Source organism: Eriocheir sinensis, chromosome 6 (assembly GCF_024679095.1).
Source record: "Eriocheir sinensis breed Jianghai 21 chromosome 6, ASM2467909v1, whole genome shotgun sequence".
NCBI lineage: Eukaryota > Metazoa > Arthropoda > Malacostraca > Decapoda > Varunidae > Eriocheir > Eriocheir sinensis.
Genome location: NC_066514.1, coordinates 27117388 through 27133407, shown reverse-complemented (window position 1 = coordinate 27133407; position 16020 = coordinate 27117388). Strand labels below are relative to the sequence as shown.

At 54.4% G+C, this 16020-nt stretch overlaps 1 protein-coding gene across 1 annotated transcript in view; it reads left to right on the top strand.

Moving 5' to 3' along the window:
* LOC126991251 (nascent polypeptide-associated complex subunit alpha, muscle-specific form-like) overlaps positions 1 to 12822 on the top strand; it is a 43188-nt gene extending 30366 nt beyond the window's left edge. The window contains exons 4-8 of the mRNA XM_050850036.1: positions 4575 to 4654; positions 4812 to 5188; positions 6081 to 6141; positions 9836 to 9983; positions 12714 to 12822. Coding sequence (XP_050705993.1) covers positions 4575 to 4654; positions 4812 to 5188; positions 6081 to 6141; positions 9836 to 9983; positions 12714 to 12822 — 775 coding nt within the window. The remainder of the gene's footprint in view (positions 1 to 4574; positions 4655 to 4811; positions 5189 to 6080; positions 6142 to 9835; positions 9984 to 12713) is intronic.
* The last annotated feature ends 3198 nt before the right edge of the window (positions 12823 to 16020 follow it).

The following is a 16020-nucleotide window of genomic DNA, read 5'->3' as shown; positions in this document are numbered from 1 at the left end:
AACCTAACTTAAACCTTACTTAATCTAATCTAACCTAACCTGACCTAACCTTACGTAACCTAACCTTACCTAACCTAATATTCAGTACTTAATATTCGTTTTGTTGTTATTGTTGTTGTTGTTTTCAGCTTTGCAGTGTTACGGATGTGTTTCTTGTTGACTATAGAAAAAAAAAAACACAAATCTAACCTAATCTAAGCTCACCTAACTTAACCTAACCTAACCCAACCAACCTTCTATTCCTTTCCTTCTCTGCTTTATATTATTCAGTGTGTGTGTGTGTGTGTGTGTGTGTGTGTGTGTGTGTGTGTGTGTGTGTGTGTGTGTGTGTGTGTGTGTGTGTGTGTGTGTGTGTGTGTGTTTTACTTATGAGCCACGACCACAAAACAAACAACCAGGTATCACCCCCCATCACTAACACAACCTCACCTGACTCAATATAACCCCTGGATCCTAACCTAATATGTGTTTCTTGTTGACTATAGAAAAAAAAACATAACTCCTTGATCCTAACCTAATATGTGTTTCTTGTTAACTATAGAAAAAAAAACAATAACTCCTTGATCCTAACCTAATATGTGTTTCTTGTTGACTATAGAAAAAAAAACTATAACTCCTTGATCCTAACCTAATATGTGTTTCTTGTTAACTATAGAAAAAAAACTATAACTCCTTGATCCTAACCTAATATGTGTTTCTTGTTAACTATAGAAAAAAAAACATAACTCCTTGATCCTAACCTAATATGTGTTTCTTGTTGACTATAGAAACAAAACTTACCATCACAAATCTAACCTAATCTAACCTACTTATGAGCCAGGACCACAAAACAAACAACCAGGTATCACTCCATCACTAACACAACCTCACCTGACTCAATATAACCCCTGGATCCTGTTGTGCGTTGTTTCAGGCCTCTTAGTGTTGTGGGCGGGAGGCCAAAATACGATTGCTATCACCCACAACACCGCACCAGCCACGCCACACCACGCCATCCTCTGTGTGTTGTTATCGCCACCCCGTCCTCACTCTGTCTCCTCTCTCTTCCCAAATGACATCGCTTCATTAGTATCAATCTTAGACATCTTTACCTTAATGTAGTTCCTGTCTCTCTCTCTCCCTCCCTCTCTCTCTCTCTCTCTTTTTCTCTCTTCCCCTCTCCCATCCGTCCGTATATTCAGTTTAACGCGCACTCTCTTCCTCTCTCTCCTTCTTCCCTTTATCCTTTCCATAACACGCACTCTTCTTGTTTTCTCTCCTTCCTTCCTTCCTTCCTTTCTTCCTTTCTTCATCCTTTCCATCCTTCTTCTCTCCTTCCTTCCTTCATCCTTTCCATCCTTCTCTCCTTCCTTCCTTCCTTCTCTCCCTCTCCTTCCCTCTTCCTTCCATTCCTACCTATCCCTCTTACATCTCTTTCTCCTCCCTTCTTCCTCTTTCCTTCCGTCCTTTTTTCACCCTCTCCCTTCTTCTCTCCCTCTCTCTCTCTCTCTCTCTTCCTACCTTTGATACCTCTATTCCTCTCCCCAAGCTCTTTCCTCCCCTTTCTTCTCCTTCCTCTTTTTTCCTCTCACCTCCTTTTCCTCCCCACCATTGATACGTAACTGATCCTCTCCTCCTCTTCCTCCTCCTCCTCCTTCTCTCACCCTATCTCCTCCCCTTCATCCATTCCTTACTCCCCCCTCCCTGTACCCCCTCCCCTCCCTCCACACCTTTTGATACCTGCCTAAACCACCCCCACCTCACCCCACCCCCTCCTTACCCCCCCCCCTCTTCTCATTAGACACGGCCCGGGCGACGGCCAATGTATGTCTTCCTATTATCTTGTGATGAAGTTCTGAAAATGAATTAATGGCTGTGGATTCTTGCGTAATTATAGACAACGATACGCGTAATTGTGGAGCATTATGGCGGCGGAGGGAATTATTATTATTATTACTACTATCGCAGAGGAGGAGGAGGAGGAGGAGGAGGAGGAAGAAGAAATGTAAAGATGAGGGAAGAAGAGAAGTGGACGAAGGGGAGAGGAAGGAAATAGATAGGAAGGGTAGAGGAGGAGGAGGAAGGAAAAAATGTGTAGATGGATGAAGGAGAGAAGTGGACGAGAAGAGGAGGAAGGAAATGGATAGGAAGGTTAGAAGAGGAGGAGGAGGAGGAGGAGGAGGAAGAGGAGAAGAATGATTGGGGTGGAAGGGATGGAGGAGAAAATGGTTGTGTGTGTGTGTGTGTGTGTGTGTGTGTGTGTGTGTGTGTGTGTGTGTGTGTGTGTGTTTCGTGTTCTTACGGGTAATTGTTTTTGCTATTGTTGTTATTATTATTGTTTTCTCTCTCTCTCTCTCTCTCTCTCTCTCTCTCTCTCTCTCTCTCTCTCTCTCTCTCTCTCTCTCTCTCTCTCTCTCTCTCTCTCTCTCTCTTCGTCCTTCCTCCCTTTCTCCCTTCCTTTCTTCCTTTCTTTCTTCCTTCCTTCCTTCCTTCCTTCCTTCCTTCCCCTTCAGCGTTGTCTTCCTTCCCTTTTCTCACCAAGTCTTCGGAGAGGCCTAATCACCAACAAGCTCCTTTCATTAACCAACATGTTCAGGAGGGCAGTGAATTACGATTTATTGCTTAGCTAAGGAAAGGTATCTAATGTGACTCCAATATGCAAAGAAGGGGGGGGGGGCAGGTCTCTCACGTCTGATCATCGTCCAATTAGCCTAACATTACCAGTGGACAAAGTTTGGGAAGTCGTAATTGCCAGTAATATTCGGGGCCCACCTCAAGGCATATATTGATTCATGGCCTCGCGGTTATGGCTCTGAATGGCTACTGGGTTTTATTTTACGAGTAGCGTCATCGATAGAAACAATAAGCGTATCCTCATTTCCAAAATCACTTTATTCCTCCTTATTCTCCTATCCCATTTCTCCTCCTCCTCCTCTTCCCTTCCCATCCATTTCCTTCCTCTCTTCCTCCTCCACTTCTCTCCCTCTCACCCACCTATGCAGGCTTTCTTCCTCTTCCTCTTCCTCCTCCACTTCTCTCCCTCTCACCCACCTATGCAGGCTTTCTTCCTTCTCATTCTCCTATCCCATTTCTCCTCCTCCTCCTCCTCCTCCTCCCCTACCCATCCATCAAACAGTCGTAAACAATTGTGCTTCTAACGTGGGGAGGAGGAGGAGGAGGAGGAGGAAATTATTTGTTGTTATTCAGGTCAGGGATTAAAAAATGAAAACCGCCCGGACCAGGAGGAGACGAGCCCCGCGCCAGACAGCATCGCGGGGCGGCCGTGTGCTGGTTTGTTTTGGCGAATAACTTTATCCCGCCGCCACGCGCGTGTATACAGCCGTCTGCTTTAAGGCCATGAGAGGCAGGTGGAGGAAGGGGAGGACGGGAGGGAGAAACGATGTGGAGGGGAGAGGTGGAGGTGTCAAAGGGGGGAGAGTTTTTGGGGTTCTTCAGATTTGGAGGAAAGAATGAAGAGCAAGGGAAGGATAGGCTGGAGAAGGTTTAGTAAGGGTAAGGAAGTGGAGGGAAAAAGGACGGATGTTTAGTTAAAATGCAGGCTTCGGAACACCTGTATTTGTGTGTAGTATCTCCTGTTACACTTTCTTAAGCAGCCAATCCTTTCCGGCGAACACGAGAAGGTTGTCATGGTTAGCGAGGCCGAGTGAAACGTTCGCTGAGCCCGTTAGGAGTTATCACAACCCTGCGGCGAGGAGCTCTGGCGGCGGAAAGGAAATGTTGGCAGGCGGGCAGGCAAGCAGGGAGTGGGTCAGGAAGAAAGGCAGGCAGGGTGGCAGGCAGGGAGTGGGTCAGGAAGAAAGGCAGGCAGGGTGGCAGGCAGGGAGTGGGTCAGGAAGAAAGGCAGGCAGGGTGGCAGGCAGGCAGGCAAGCAGTGGGCGTTACCAAAGTGCCCGGCGTAACCCTTCACTCCGCAGTCACCGAGGCCCTCCGCCGCTGCCGTCGCCTACGCCCGCAGATAAGCCAACCCATCGTGTGACGCGGCGCCGGCGAGTCATTCTCCTGGGCACGGCCGGCCAGCCGAGGCTCCTTGACCCGGCGCGGCACTGTCGGCTGTTTCATTTCCCCTCCCACGTCCCGCCGTCATTACCTCCCCGCCGGATTTACTGGCTAATCTGCGAGCGAGGCAGCGCGGAGGAGGGACCGGCAACGCCTCATTGACTTTTAAGACCTCAGTCAGATTTTTTTCGCCCGCTCCTTCATCACAAGATCCTCGGCTGGAGCCCGAACACGGTGCCGGGAAGACTCCTTGGGCCGGACCTCCCACTCACTCCCTCTCCCCCCTTCCCCTCCTGCCACTCGCTGCCCAGTGAGGCGTGTGCTGGGCAGGTCTCGGAGGCGCTGTCTTCCGCGGGGCTGTTTAAGTGAACCATTGTATCACACGTGACTTCATGCACTCCGCTGGTACGGTCTCGTTAAGCAAGACGCAGCGCCGCCTGGACGCCTCGCCCGCGGCGCCCGCTCCTCCACGCCTTTATTAGCGGCGCACAGTGCACGCTGCGGGCCGACACTCACGCCTTTGTCGGCAGCCTCTCCTCCGGGATCCCCTCATGGGCCTGTTAATTGTACTCCCGTAGAGGAGGGATCCCCCCTCCCCCCTGGGCGCTGCGGTGGCCCTGTGCCCCAACTTTCACCCGGGACTCAGCAGCGGGGGCGAGTGAGGGCCCGTGAGAGGCATCGGGTGCTGACGGCCTGCTGCCACGGAGTCTCCCAGGCTCCTCTCTTCTCCCTCGCCAGTGTCTAGCCGTGGAACCGGTGGTCTGCTGCCTTCGGGAAAGATCAAGTTCATCCCTAAACATGAGCACCAAACACAGGCCGGCAAGGCTCTCACAGCCACCTGAGGCCAAGAGGGTGGCCTCGACTCTTCCCCGCCGCGCCTCCCACCTTGGCAGGCGCGTGCGTGGCGCGCCGCATGCCAAGAAATGATCCGTCACCCGTGGGGCGCGACACAAGGCCTCGGGAACACCTAACGGCGGCCTGGCCTCCGGAAATAGCGCCGCCTCAGCCTCCATCCCTGCCGCCCCTCCCCCGCCGCCCACCTGAGGCCCGGCCAACACCTGGCGGCGGCCCCGGCAGTGCTCAGATCAGGTGCGCTTCCCCGGGGGTCCAGTGTGCTGGCGGCGGCGATCACGAGCGGGGGTCGGGGTCGGGGCTGATGCAGGGACAGGGGCAGGGGCAGGGGCTGGGGCAGGTAATGAGGAGGGGCAGTAAGCTACGGGGAGGGAGGCACAATAACGGGTTAGCGAAGCGGCCGATCCGTCCTTGATGCCCGCAAGCCGCCTGACCCTTCACCTCTGCCTCATCTTCCTCCGCCGCTCCCTCCCTCCCTCCCTCGTGCTCTTCTCTCCCACACTCCTCCGTGCCTTTTTTGCGCCCTTGCATTAATGCTTCTCGGTCCTCCTCTCCTGCGTACCCGCCGCCTCTCTCTCTCTCTGCCTCGCCTTTCACATCTCGTGATTAATTGTGTTTGCTTCTCACTTAGTCACGTCGTGTATTGCCTTCCTCCTCCTTTTCCTCCCTTTCTCCTCCTCCTCCTCCTCCTCCTCTTTTTCTTCCTTTCTTCTCCTCCCTCCTCCCCTCTTCTTGGAGCGGTCGGTGTCTTTCACAACAGCCCCACGCACCTAAAGGAACCTGCAATTAACGCACTCTCTGCTTGCCTTCAGTCAGCCGCTCGTTGCGCCATGCGTCGCGTCGCTGCGTGGAACAAAGCTTAACTGCGCCGCCACCTTCACCACCACCACCGCCCCCAACAACAACAACAGCAACACTTTTTTATGTTGCTTCTCACGGAACTCTGGAAGGGGGTAGAGGAGGAGTAAGAAGAAGGAGAAAGACGAAAAAGAATGAGTAAAGAGGAGGAGGTGAAAGAAGGAGAAAGGAGAAGGAAGAAGATGGAGTAAAGGAAGAAGGAGGAGGAGGAAGAAAAACGGAAGAAGAGGAAGAACCGGAAGGCGCAGCGCGGACTAACTCGTTCTGCCTCAAGGAACAACACAGAATCGCCGAGACATTCCCGGAACACCGAGTACTGTCAGGATTCTATAACCACATTGGCTGAGCTTCCTGTTGCCTCCTCAACCCCTCAGTCGTTCCCTGCCTCGTGGACCTACAAGACCGATGGCGCCTCCTCATCCATGCAGCCTCCCTGTGCTCCGAGGCGAGGGAAGGCGGTGAAGGGGTAGCATGTCCATCACGATTCTATAACCACATTGGCTGAGCTTCCTGTTGCCTCCTCAACCCCTCAGTCGTTCCCTGCCTCGTGGACCTACAAGACCGATAGTGCCTCCTCGCCCTCCTCATCCGTGTAGCCTCCCTGTGCTCCGAGGCGAGGGCAGGCGGTGAAGGTGTAGCGTGTCCACCGACGGCACCAGCGAGCGGAGGAGCAGGTCGCCGGGGCAGAGAGGAAGGCGCCGGGCCGAGTACCTGTTCTGGAGATTCCTCTACCACCATCTGACCTTTCGTAGCCTCCATTCCGCAGCCTCATTCACTCCGCTGCTACTACCGCACAGCCTCCCCCGCCCCCACGCCTTACCCGCCCTCGCAGCCCTACTCTTTCAACGCTACAGCCTCCCTTGCTCCGTCCCTGCCACAGATTTCCCCCTCCTGGTCTTCTGGTGTCTGTTCTTCCTATGTATATTAAGAGTACCATCACTCACATCGTCCCAGCATCCACAGGTCCTCACTAAGTTCCTCACAGCATCCTCACAGCCTACCTCACTCACTACGCCACAGTTTGGATCACTTGTTCAAGATCTCCATCACCCACATGGTCCCAGCATCCACAGGTCCTCATCTCGCTGTTCTTCAAGGGGGGGTTGCCTTAAAATTAAAACATATACATTTACTTGTTCCTGAGATAAATAATTAAGAGTTAGTACTTTGTTTTAAGTCAGGGGATGTTAATAGAGAGAAGAACAATGGTTTAATGGAAGAGGTACAGGAAGAAAATGGGGTTAGGGTTGCCGGGGATGAGGTTTAAAGGGGGCTACTGTAAAATTAAGGGAAATGGGGTCAGGCTTGCCTTATAAGCTCCTCACAGCGTCCTCACAGCCTCACTCACTCATCCCCTACGCCTCGTCTTACCTAACTCCTGTGGACCACTTTCCCTGAGACTTCCATCACCGTTATCGGCCCAGCATTCACAGATCCTCCTCTCGCCGTTATAAGCTCCTCACAGCATCCTCATAGCATCCTCACTCACTCATCCCCTACGCCTCGTCTTCCCTAACTCCTCTGGACCACTTTCCCTGAGACTTCCATCACCGTTATCGTCCCAGCATTCACAGATCCTCCTCTCGCCGTTATGAGCTACTCACAGCCTCACTCACCCACGCCGCTTAAACTTCCCCAACACCCTAAGCACCTGTCTTCTCACCCCTCACAGCATCGCCAAACTTACCATTCATTCCACTAACCACCCCGCCGCTTTCCTCACCTCACTCCCCCGCCAGGGCCTCCACCATAATCACCACCATCTTGCTACCCCCACCCCCACGGTTTCCCTCACACCCTCTCCTCCTCCCCAACCCCTCCAGCCCTTCGCTCCCTCCCCGTGTAACACCACTCAAGCTCAAGTTATCTCGCCGCCTTAATGATCCTGGGAAACGCTACTAATTCAGTGTTTCCCCGAAGCGTGTCTCGTAAAGTTGGGTTCCTCCTCGGCTCTCCTCCGTCCCCTTGTACTTCCTTTATTAATTGTGAGGTGGCCGACGCTGCTCCGCCTGGCCGCCCCCCTCCCCCTCCGCACCCCGTTCATCCTCCCTTCCTCTTTCTCCTGGGGGGGGGGAAGGCGGCCCCGGTGGTAGCGTGTGCTGGGGACAAATGTTTTACTGGGGAATGATGTTATTTTTGCCATGATTTCTATGTTAGAGGGAGAGAAAGAGTCCTGGATGCCATTTCTCTGGGTCCTTGGGGTGAATCTAATGTGTGTGTGTGTGTGTGTGTGTGTGTGTGTGTGCTGGGAACAACTGTTTTACTGAGGGATTCTGTTCTCTACTCTTCTCTCCTCTCCCCTTCTCTTCTCCTCTCTTCACTTCTCCTTGGGTCCTTTACAAGAGAGAAAAGTGTCTAGCATCTAATCTAAGGGTGCAGAACGTGGCTTAGGAGAGTGAGGGTACTCGGGAGAGCTGTCTTACTGGGGGATTCTGGTTACCTCGCACTTGGGTCCTTCACAAGAGAGGAAAAGAGGTAGAGAGAGAGTCCTGCACGCCACTGTCAGGTCCTCTCGAGGCATCCTGCGCCGCCCGGCTCCTACATCAGCCCCGGCCGCCGGTTAACGATTCATTTTTTCCGACATTTTCTCCACAAGACAGGTCACGAAGCATTTAAGTTCCAGCGCACGGACGCCCCTCCCTCACACCTTCCTTTCTATGTTTCACTCGCCGCCCCACGCCCCGCTCGCCCTCTCTCCCTGCCTCCCTGCCGCCCCTTCAACTTTCTCCCTTGTTGTTTAAAGGTTTTTACTGCCGGCAGGGGACATGGTGGGAGTGGAGCGGGGAGGGAGTCAAGGGTCGAGTGATGATGTCATGGCTCTTCTTGGGCTTAACTTACCTGCCCGGACCTGGCTGGCAAAAGGCGAGGGTGGTCATGCTTACGCCCGTGTGTGTGTGTGTGTGTGTGTGTGTGTGTGTGTGTGTGTGTGTGTGTGTGTCTAACACGTCATTTGGTACGGTTCACCTCAGTTTTATTTTCGTTGCAAGTGGAGCATTGCAGGGATCTATTTTCTTCGCGTATTTTTGCTTCACTCTTAAGGAAAACTTTTTATTCACTTTAAATATACTCAGCGTGGCCTTTGTGCTGGCTCATTGACACTTCAGACACACACACACACACACACACACACACACAACACCCCATACCCCCCCACCCTTCCACGCTATAAATTAAGGACACACGAAGGCAGAGAAACAAGTGCTTTACTGATTAACTCTTGTCCTCGCGTGGCTGACGGACGAAGCCGATGGTGGGCACGAGTGTTAGCAAGGCCTTAGATGTTCGGGCGTCAAGACGGGACAAGACGGTTCCACAATGTGCTGGTCGGGATATAGTCACTGGGTCGCCGATCTTTGACATTAGGGGGCGGGAGGCACTCAGATCCCCCTACCAATAAGAATAAGATGAAGAAATTAAAGTTAAAGGAATGAAAGACTGTGTTAGAGAGAGAGAGAGAGAGAGAGAGAGAGCACAGGTAAAAAGCATACGAGTCGCTGCCTTCCATCACGGGGCCAGCTGTAGGGGAGAGAGAGAGAGAGAGAGAGAGAGAGAGAGAGAGAGAGAGAGAGAGAGAGAGAGAGAGAGCAGAGGTAAAAACCCTACGAGTCGCTGCCTTCCATGACGGGGCCAGCTGGAGGGAAGGACGGCAGTCTGGCTCAGCCGTGTCCTGGCCGCCGCTCCGCCAGTCACTCATCGCCTCTCCGGATTACAAAACCAGCAGAAAACTGGCTCATAATGCGAATGTGTGGCGCGGGGGAGCCACTCACAGCCAGATGGCCCCGACTTGCACCCCGACCTCCCCCGACCCGCCCCGACCCGCCCGTCCAGCCCGCATATCACCTCCGCGGGACGACGGGAAACCAGTTGCTGGGAAATTATGGAGATGCGTTAATGTTTTTTTTTTTTTTTCCTCTCTCTCTCTCTCTCTCTCTCTCTCTCTCTCTCTCTCTCTCTCCCCCCCCCGCCGATCTGTCTTTGATTACAAAAGTGCCGACATCTCGTAATGACGGGACGGACAAGATATACTGCTGATCGGCGCGCGGGGATCACCGGGCGACGAGTGGTGAGTGGGCGGGCGGGTGTTTCGGGCACTCAATCTCTCCACCCACCCACTCACTTAACCCCTCAGCCCACACCCGCCCCTCGCCCGCCCCCTCGCCCCATCCATCTGCCCCTGCCCGCCCCGAGTCGAGTGTGCTCCGAGATCTTGACGGTAATCTCTGTGGGAGAAAACCCGAGGCACCGTCCATCCTCGCCCGTCGCGTGGGCCTGGCTCGGTGCGCGCTGGCAGGTGGCGCTGACTTGAGGGCCGCTGGCGCTGTGAACCCACCTGCAGGGATGGACGATTGCCGGGGTGACCTTCTTGCTACAAACATGCTGCACGGAGCCAGGCTCATGCGCTGCAATACGTATGCGGCTGTAGCACAAAGACCTAACAGGGTGATGTTTACGTGGCGAACGATACGGATATCATCAACACTAAATCCATGTTCCCCGGGCTGCGCCAACGAGCGGTGTTACTTTGGCCAGATGAACGTCAACAAAACTATAAATATGAAAGGTTTTCGCTTCAGAAATCCTTTTGTGGAAACAGGTTGCCAGGCGAGGGAACAAAAAGCCTGAGTGATGCAGACCAGCCGGCGCGAGGGTCAGGCGTGGATTATGTACAGGCGGGGACGTGTGTTGACGACAGGTGGAGGCGAGGGGCAAGGGTCGCCGCGGCCAGGTGGTCAGGAGGGCGCAGACAGGTAGTACAGGTGCCCACAGCTCACCAGCAACAGCGGTGACGAGGCAGCAGTAGTGACCCCAGTTCTCGGTCACAGACCTGCCCTCGCTGACCCCGCCGCCGCCCGGGAACCGGTACAGTAAGTGGGTGAGTGGGGGACCGGCCACCCGGGCCACCATACACCGCCGGGTGGCGATGGTTCACGGCGCCGGGGGGGGAGGGGGGGGGGAGGAAGATGAAGAAGAAAAAAACACGGAGTAGAAGAAGAAAAAGAAGAAAGGAAGAGATGGAGGAGGGGGAAGATGGAGCATGTACAGTCACACACACACACACACACACACACACACACACACACACACTCTCTCTCTCTCTCTCTCTCTCTCTCTCTCTCTCTCTCTCTCTCTCTCTCTCTCTCTCTCTCTCTCTCTCTCTCTCTCTCTCTCTCTCTCTCTCTCTCTCTCTCTCTCTCTCTCTCTCACCCTAATTAATCCGGGCCATAATGTCTGCCGGCCATCATTAACAAGCCTTGATCCTCGGGTCGCTGATTGAGCCACATTCTTGCTCCATTATGTTAAGAGTCCCTCCCCCCACCTCCACCCCCACCCCTCAGGTAGTGTGTGTGTGTGTGTGTGTGTGTGTGTGTGTGTGTGTGTGTGTGTGTGTGTATATAAGCATTTGCTCCTCATGAACGTTGATGCGCGTCGTGTTCTGAGGTTCAAGCGGCGGCGTCGCCTTCTTCCCACGCCGCCTGGACGACGAAATATCCTGTCGCGGGTGAAGGATTCGAGGCGATGATCCGTCCGCATGATTGCCAGCAGAAGGTTGAGAGGGCGAGGGAGGGTCAGGCAGGGAGGGAGACGGGGGAAGGAGCGAGCGGTGCGGGTCACTGAAGGTCGCGGCGGCCACTCCTGCACTGCCCACCTTCTGCCCTCGTGAACTGGAGATGCAACCTCCCCCTCTCGCCCCTTCCCCCCGTCATCCTCCCCTCCTCCCCTCCCCTGGGCCCTCCTGTTCCTCCTCCTTTATCTCTCTCTGTAGGTGTATAGCTCTTTGTTGCTGCCTGCCAGTGCTCCCAACCCTTCCAAGCCGCGGCGGTGGAGGAGGCCGCCGTGTGCCTCCCTACAGCCCTTGATAAAGAGGCGGCTGCGGGAGTACCAGCCGCGCGGGGCCACGATGCTCGGATAAATCAGGCGCCGTCCATCACCCGAGTTTTGTTTCTTGTTTACATGCCAAGGCGGGTGTGGGGGAAGGGAGGGACGGAGCCTGCTGGGGAGGGGAGGAAAGGAAGGCCGGAGCCCGTTGGGGAGAGGGCAGGAGGGTCAGAGGGAAGTGGGGAGGGGAACAGACAGGTTCGTCACCCCGGGCAGGTGACCTGTGGCGCACTACGGTACAGCCCGGCAGCAGTCACCTCCGCTGGCGTGAGGAGGCGAGGGTACGGCCAAGATCTAAATAGGAACCTTTATAGATCTTGGGTACGGCGGAGGGAGGAAGGATGGCGGGGAGAGGAAGCGATGAGGCAGGAAGGGAGGAAGGGAGCGCAGGAGGTACCCGGGCGATTCATCCAGTGCCCGCGGCGGTGGGTTACAGCAGGTCACGACACTCGCCCCGGCGGCCGGCGCGGGCAGCCTGGAGGGTGCGCCTCGTGACCCGCGGCAGCCGTGTGCTGGCCGCCGCAGGACACCGCGTGACTCAGCAACTCGTGCCCGCTGAGGCGGCGAGATGAAGGCGGCGCACCGCAGCCTCGCCTTGATGTGTCCCCGTCACGCTGCCCTCGGCGGCAACACCCCGCCGACACCACGCGGCACGGAGCGGCGCCCGGACACGCGTGCTCATCACAACCGAGGGCGACTTGCACCCGTAGATGAGATGTCACGTGCACAGTGATCACAACTGTTCATCCTGCTGTACTGAAAAATGGCAGTAATAAGCGACCCTAAGGCCTCCCAGCACCGCCTTGACCAGGCCCCAGCCGTGCCCCAGCGGTTGGGCGCCTCTTCACAGCGAAAAAAAAAAAAAGCACTGGTCTTCCGTTTCGCTACACGTCCAGCACCGCTGCGCCATCGCTCGCCTCGCTCATCTGGCGCGGCAAGCAGTGAACCATTCCCCTCCCTGCAGGGGGCGCAGACGTGGCCTCATCCTGCTCATCCTTCATCTCCCGTCGGCGTCACGCGAGTTGGTTGATTATCTAATACTCGAGGCTGTGCCGCCGCGGGGGTGCACGAGGGGCGCACACCCTCTCACCTTCAGGCTGAAAATAACATGATAAACTCCCCCTTTGAAGTGCTGTGCGTGCCTCAGCCGACCAGCGAGAGGCACCAGCTACTAAGACTGACTGGCCCTCCACCACCACCACCGCCACTGCTCTGCAGCCCCACCACTACCACCCATGAGCCTCCACCGATCCGGCAGGGGTCGCTGCTTCAATATTTTTACCAACATTTTTAGAGTCATTGTCTGGTGTGTTTTGTGAATCTGTTTGTAAGTGATCCTATCAACGAGAGCGCCGCGGTGGCCGTGTTTCGTTAGTTCCTCGCCGCGGCCCCCCAGCGGTGCCGCCGCGTCCTTGTCCCTTTATTGATGCTCATTATAAGCCATTTTTCCGCGGCGCGCCGCCGCCCGGGTGACGCGTGTGACTTCGTCTTGCTCAGGTTCGTCATGTCGGTCAGTTTATTCTTGTCGCGAGCAACAAAAACACTGCTACTGAGGTCGCCGCATCGTCCACCCGCACCAAACACTCAGCGCTGCTCATTACCCGGGCACGGCGGCGCGGCGTGCGGGGCTATCGGCGCGCCGCCACTGCCGAGCCTTGTCGCTTAGCCTTGGCTTATCCGGTGGCCGACGAGCTCCTGCGCCGGCCAGCGTACGCATGCACCGCTTGTCTGACGAATGTCGCTGTCTGGTTTCGGTGACTATCATGAGCTTCTGACGTACGCTTATGGTGGCAAGTCTTTTAAGGATTACACACACACACACACACACACACACACACACACACACACGAAGGCGCCTGGAAATAGCAGCAAGGGCGACAAGCGGCCCTTTTCCTGCCTGGGTGTTGGCGTGCCGCCGAGGCCCGTAACGAGAGGAACGTCAAAGCCTGGGGAGCGGCGGCGCGTGCCGGTGCCCGAAGATGCAGCATTACCTTGGCCTCTGGAGGGGCGTTAGTAAGCCATCACCAGGCAGCGGCGGCAACACACGCGCTGCGCACCAAGAGGCACGTTGCACAACTTGGTCGGGCTGACGTTTTCTGCTTCTGTCACTTCAGTCAAGGAGACCCGCACCAGCAAACCCTTTATTTAATATTCGTACAATGGACTCCTCTCCACGCACGCAAGTCACTGACAGCTATAGGAACTTCACTCCTGACGACCCCGCGAGCCCGTTGTTAGTGTCTGCCGTCTCGACGCGCTGGTCCCTCGAAGTCATGGCCGCCGGAGAGGCTGTGTGCGGCCGCCCTTAGAATGCGAGCGAAAAGAATGAACGAGGGAGGGCAAGAGGAGACAAAAACAGACCCCAGAAGAACAAGAATAGTTATGAACAGCTCAGGACTATCAGGATGCTTATTGATGTAAATGGGAACTGAACTGAACGAAACTGTGGACAGCTGAAACTACGAACTCTTTTCCACGAACAAAAACAGACGGTATGCAGAAGAGAGCACATCGAATTATCAAACAACTACCAAAGAGCAACCGAATAAGGCGACGTAACACACAATCACAACACGAGGAGAAACTGGGATCATTTGGAGCAAGGAAAGGAGGAAGAAGGGAAGGGAGGGAGGAGGAGGAGGACGCAGTGATGGAGGGAAGGAAAGGAGAGGGAAACTTAGCGACATAACACAAAACTGGGATCATTTGGAGCAAGGAAAGGAGGAAGAAGGGAAGGAAGGGAGGGAGGAGGAGGAGGACGCAGTGATGGAGGGAAGGAGAGGAGAGGCAAACTTAGCGACATAACACAAAACTGGGATCATTTGGAGCAAGGAAAGGAGGAAGAAGGGAAGGAAGGGAGGGAGGAGGAGGAGGACGCAGTGATGGAGGGAAGGAGAGGAGAGGCAAACTTAGCGACATAACACAAAACTGGGATCATTTTGAGGAAGGAAACAAGGAAGGAAAGGAGGGAGGGGAGGAGGACGCAGTGATGGAGGGAAGGAGGAGGAAGGAAACAAGGAAGGAAAGGAGGGAGGGGAGGGGAGGAAGGAAGGCGGGCAGTATGAGAAAACGGAGTGATTTACATAGAAAATCAGACCACACAGACGCCATGGAAGGAAGGACAGGCAAAGAAAGCGACACAACACAACTGGATGAGAAACTGACATCATCTGGAACAAGGAAACTAAGAGGAGGGAGGGAGGGAAGGAGGGCAGGAAGAGAGAGTGCAGTGATGCAAGGAAGGAAGGAAGGAAGGAGGTAGGGGTGGCAGGCAGGGAGGGTGGCGGTGATACGAACATGATGGATGAAGCTGCGTCCTAATTCGTCTTGTGTTCGTGACGGGCGACTGTTCAACTTGTAATAGCGTAGTGGAGGGGTTGGCAGCTCACCCGGTTTCCCCCGAACCTCCTTGGCTCCTTCCCGCGTCACCACCACACCTCCTTCTCCTCCTCCTCCAACATCATATACTAACGACCACACGTCCTCCTCCTCTTCCTCCTCCTCCTCTTCCTCCTCCTTCTCTTCCAGCATCATATACTCACAACCAGACGTCCTTCTCCTCTTCCTCCTCCTTCTCTTCCAGCATCATATACTAACAACCAGGGTGCTTCGTGGTGCAGTGGTTAGCACACTCGGCTCACAACCCAGAGAGCCCGTGTTCGATTCCCGGGCGGAGTTGAAAAATTTGGGCGGCTTTTCCGTTACCCTACGCCCATGTCCACCCAGCAGTGAATGGGTACCAGGTATTAATCGGGGGTTGTGTCCCGTCTCCTGGGGTCTGTTCCCTTCTCCTATAATTCCTTCCCCTCCTGTCTCTCTCCGGCATATGACCACAGATGTTGCGCCGACTAAACGAAACTTTCCAACTTTTCCTCCTCCTCTTCCTCCTCCTCCTCCATCATATACTAACCACCACACATCCTCCTCCTCTTCCGTCTACTCCTCCAACATCATACACTCATCACACATAATCTTGAGTCTTCCTTCCTCACCCATGCAGTCAGAGCGTCACTGTGTTATAAGGGAGTGAAGGCTGACGGGGGTGTTTTCTGCATGTTTGTTCTCGTGTTGGTCTGGAGACATCTGAGGTTAGGTTATGCTGTGTATTTTTTTCCCTCGTCCTGCTTCTTCAATACCGTCTTCCTTGTCGGCTTTCTTCTTCTCTTTCTTCTCTTGTTGTTGTTGGGCTTGTTTTTTGTTAGTGTTTTTGTTTTGGTTACTCGTGTTTTTGTTCTTGGTTTTTTTCTGTAGCTTGTTCTTGCTCTTCTTCTTCTTCTTTTTCTTCTTCTTCTCCTTCTTTTTCTTCTTCTTCTTCTTCTTCTTCTTCTTCTACAACTATTTTCTAACTATACTTCATTTTCTTAATTAATCATCCTCATATCCTCGATCCATCCTTCCTTCAGCTATCTCCCGAACCTTCTTGTGCCCTTCCTTTGC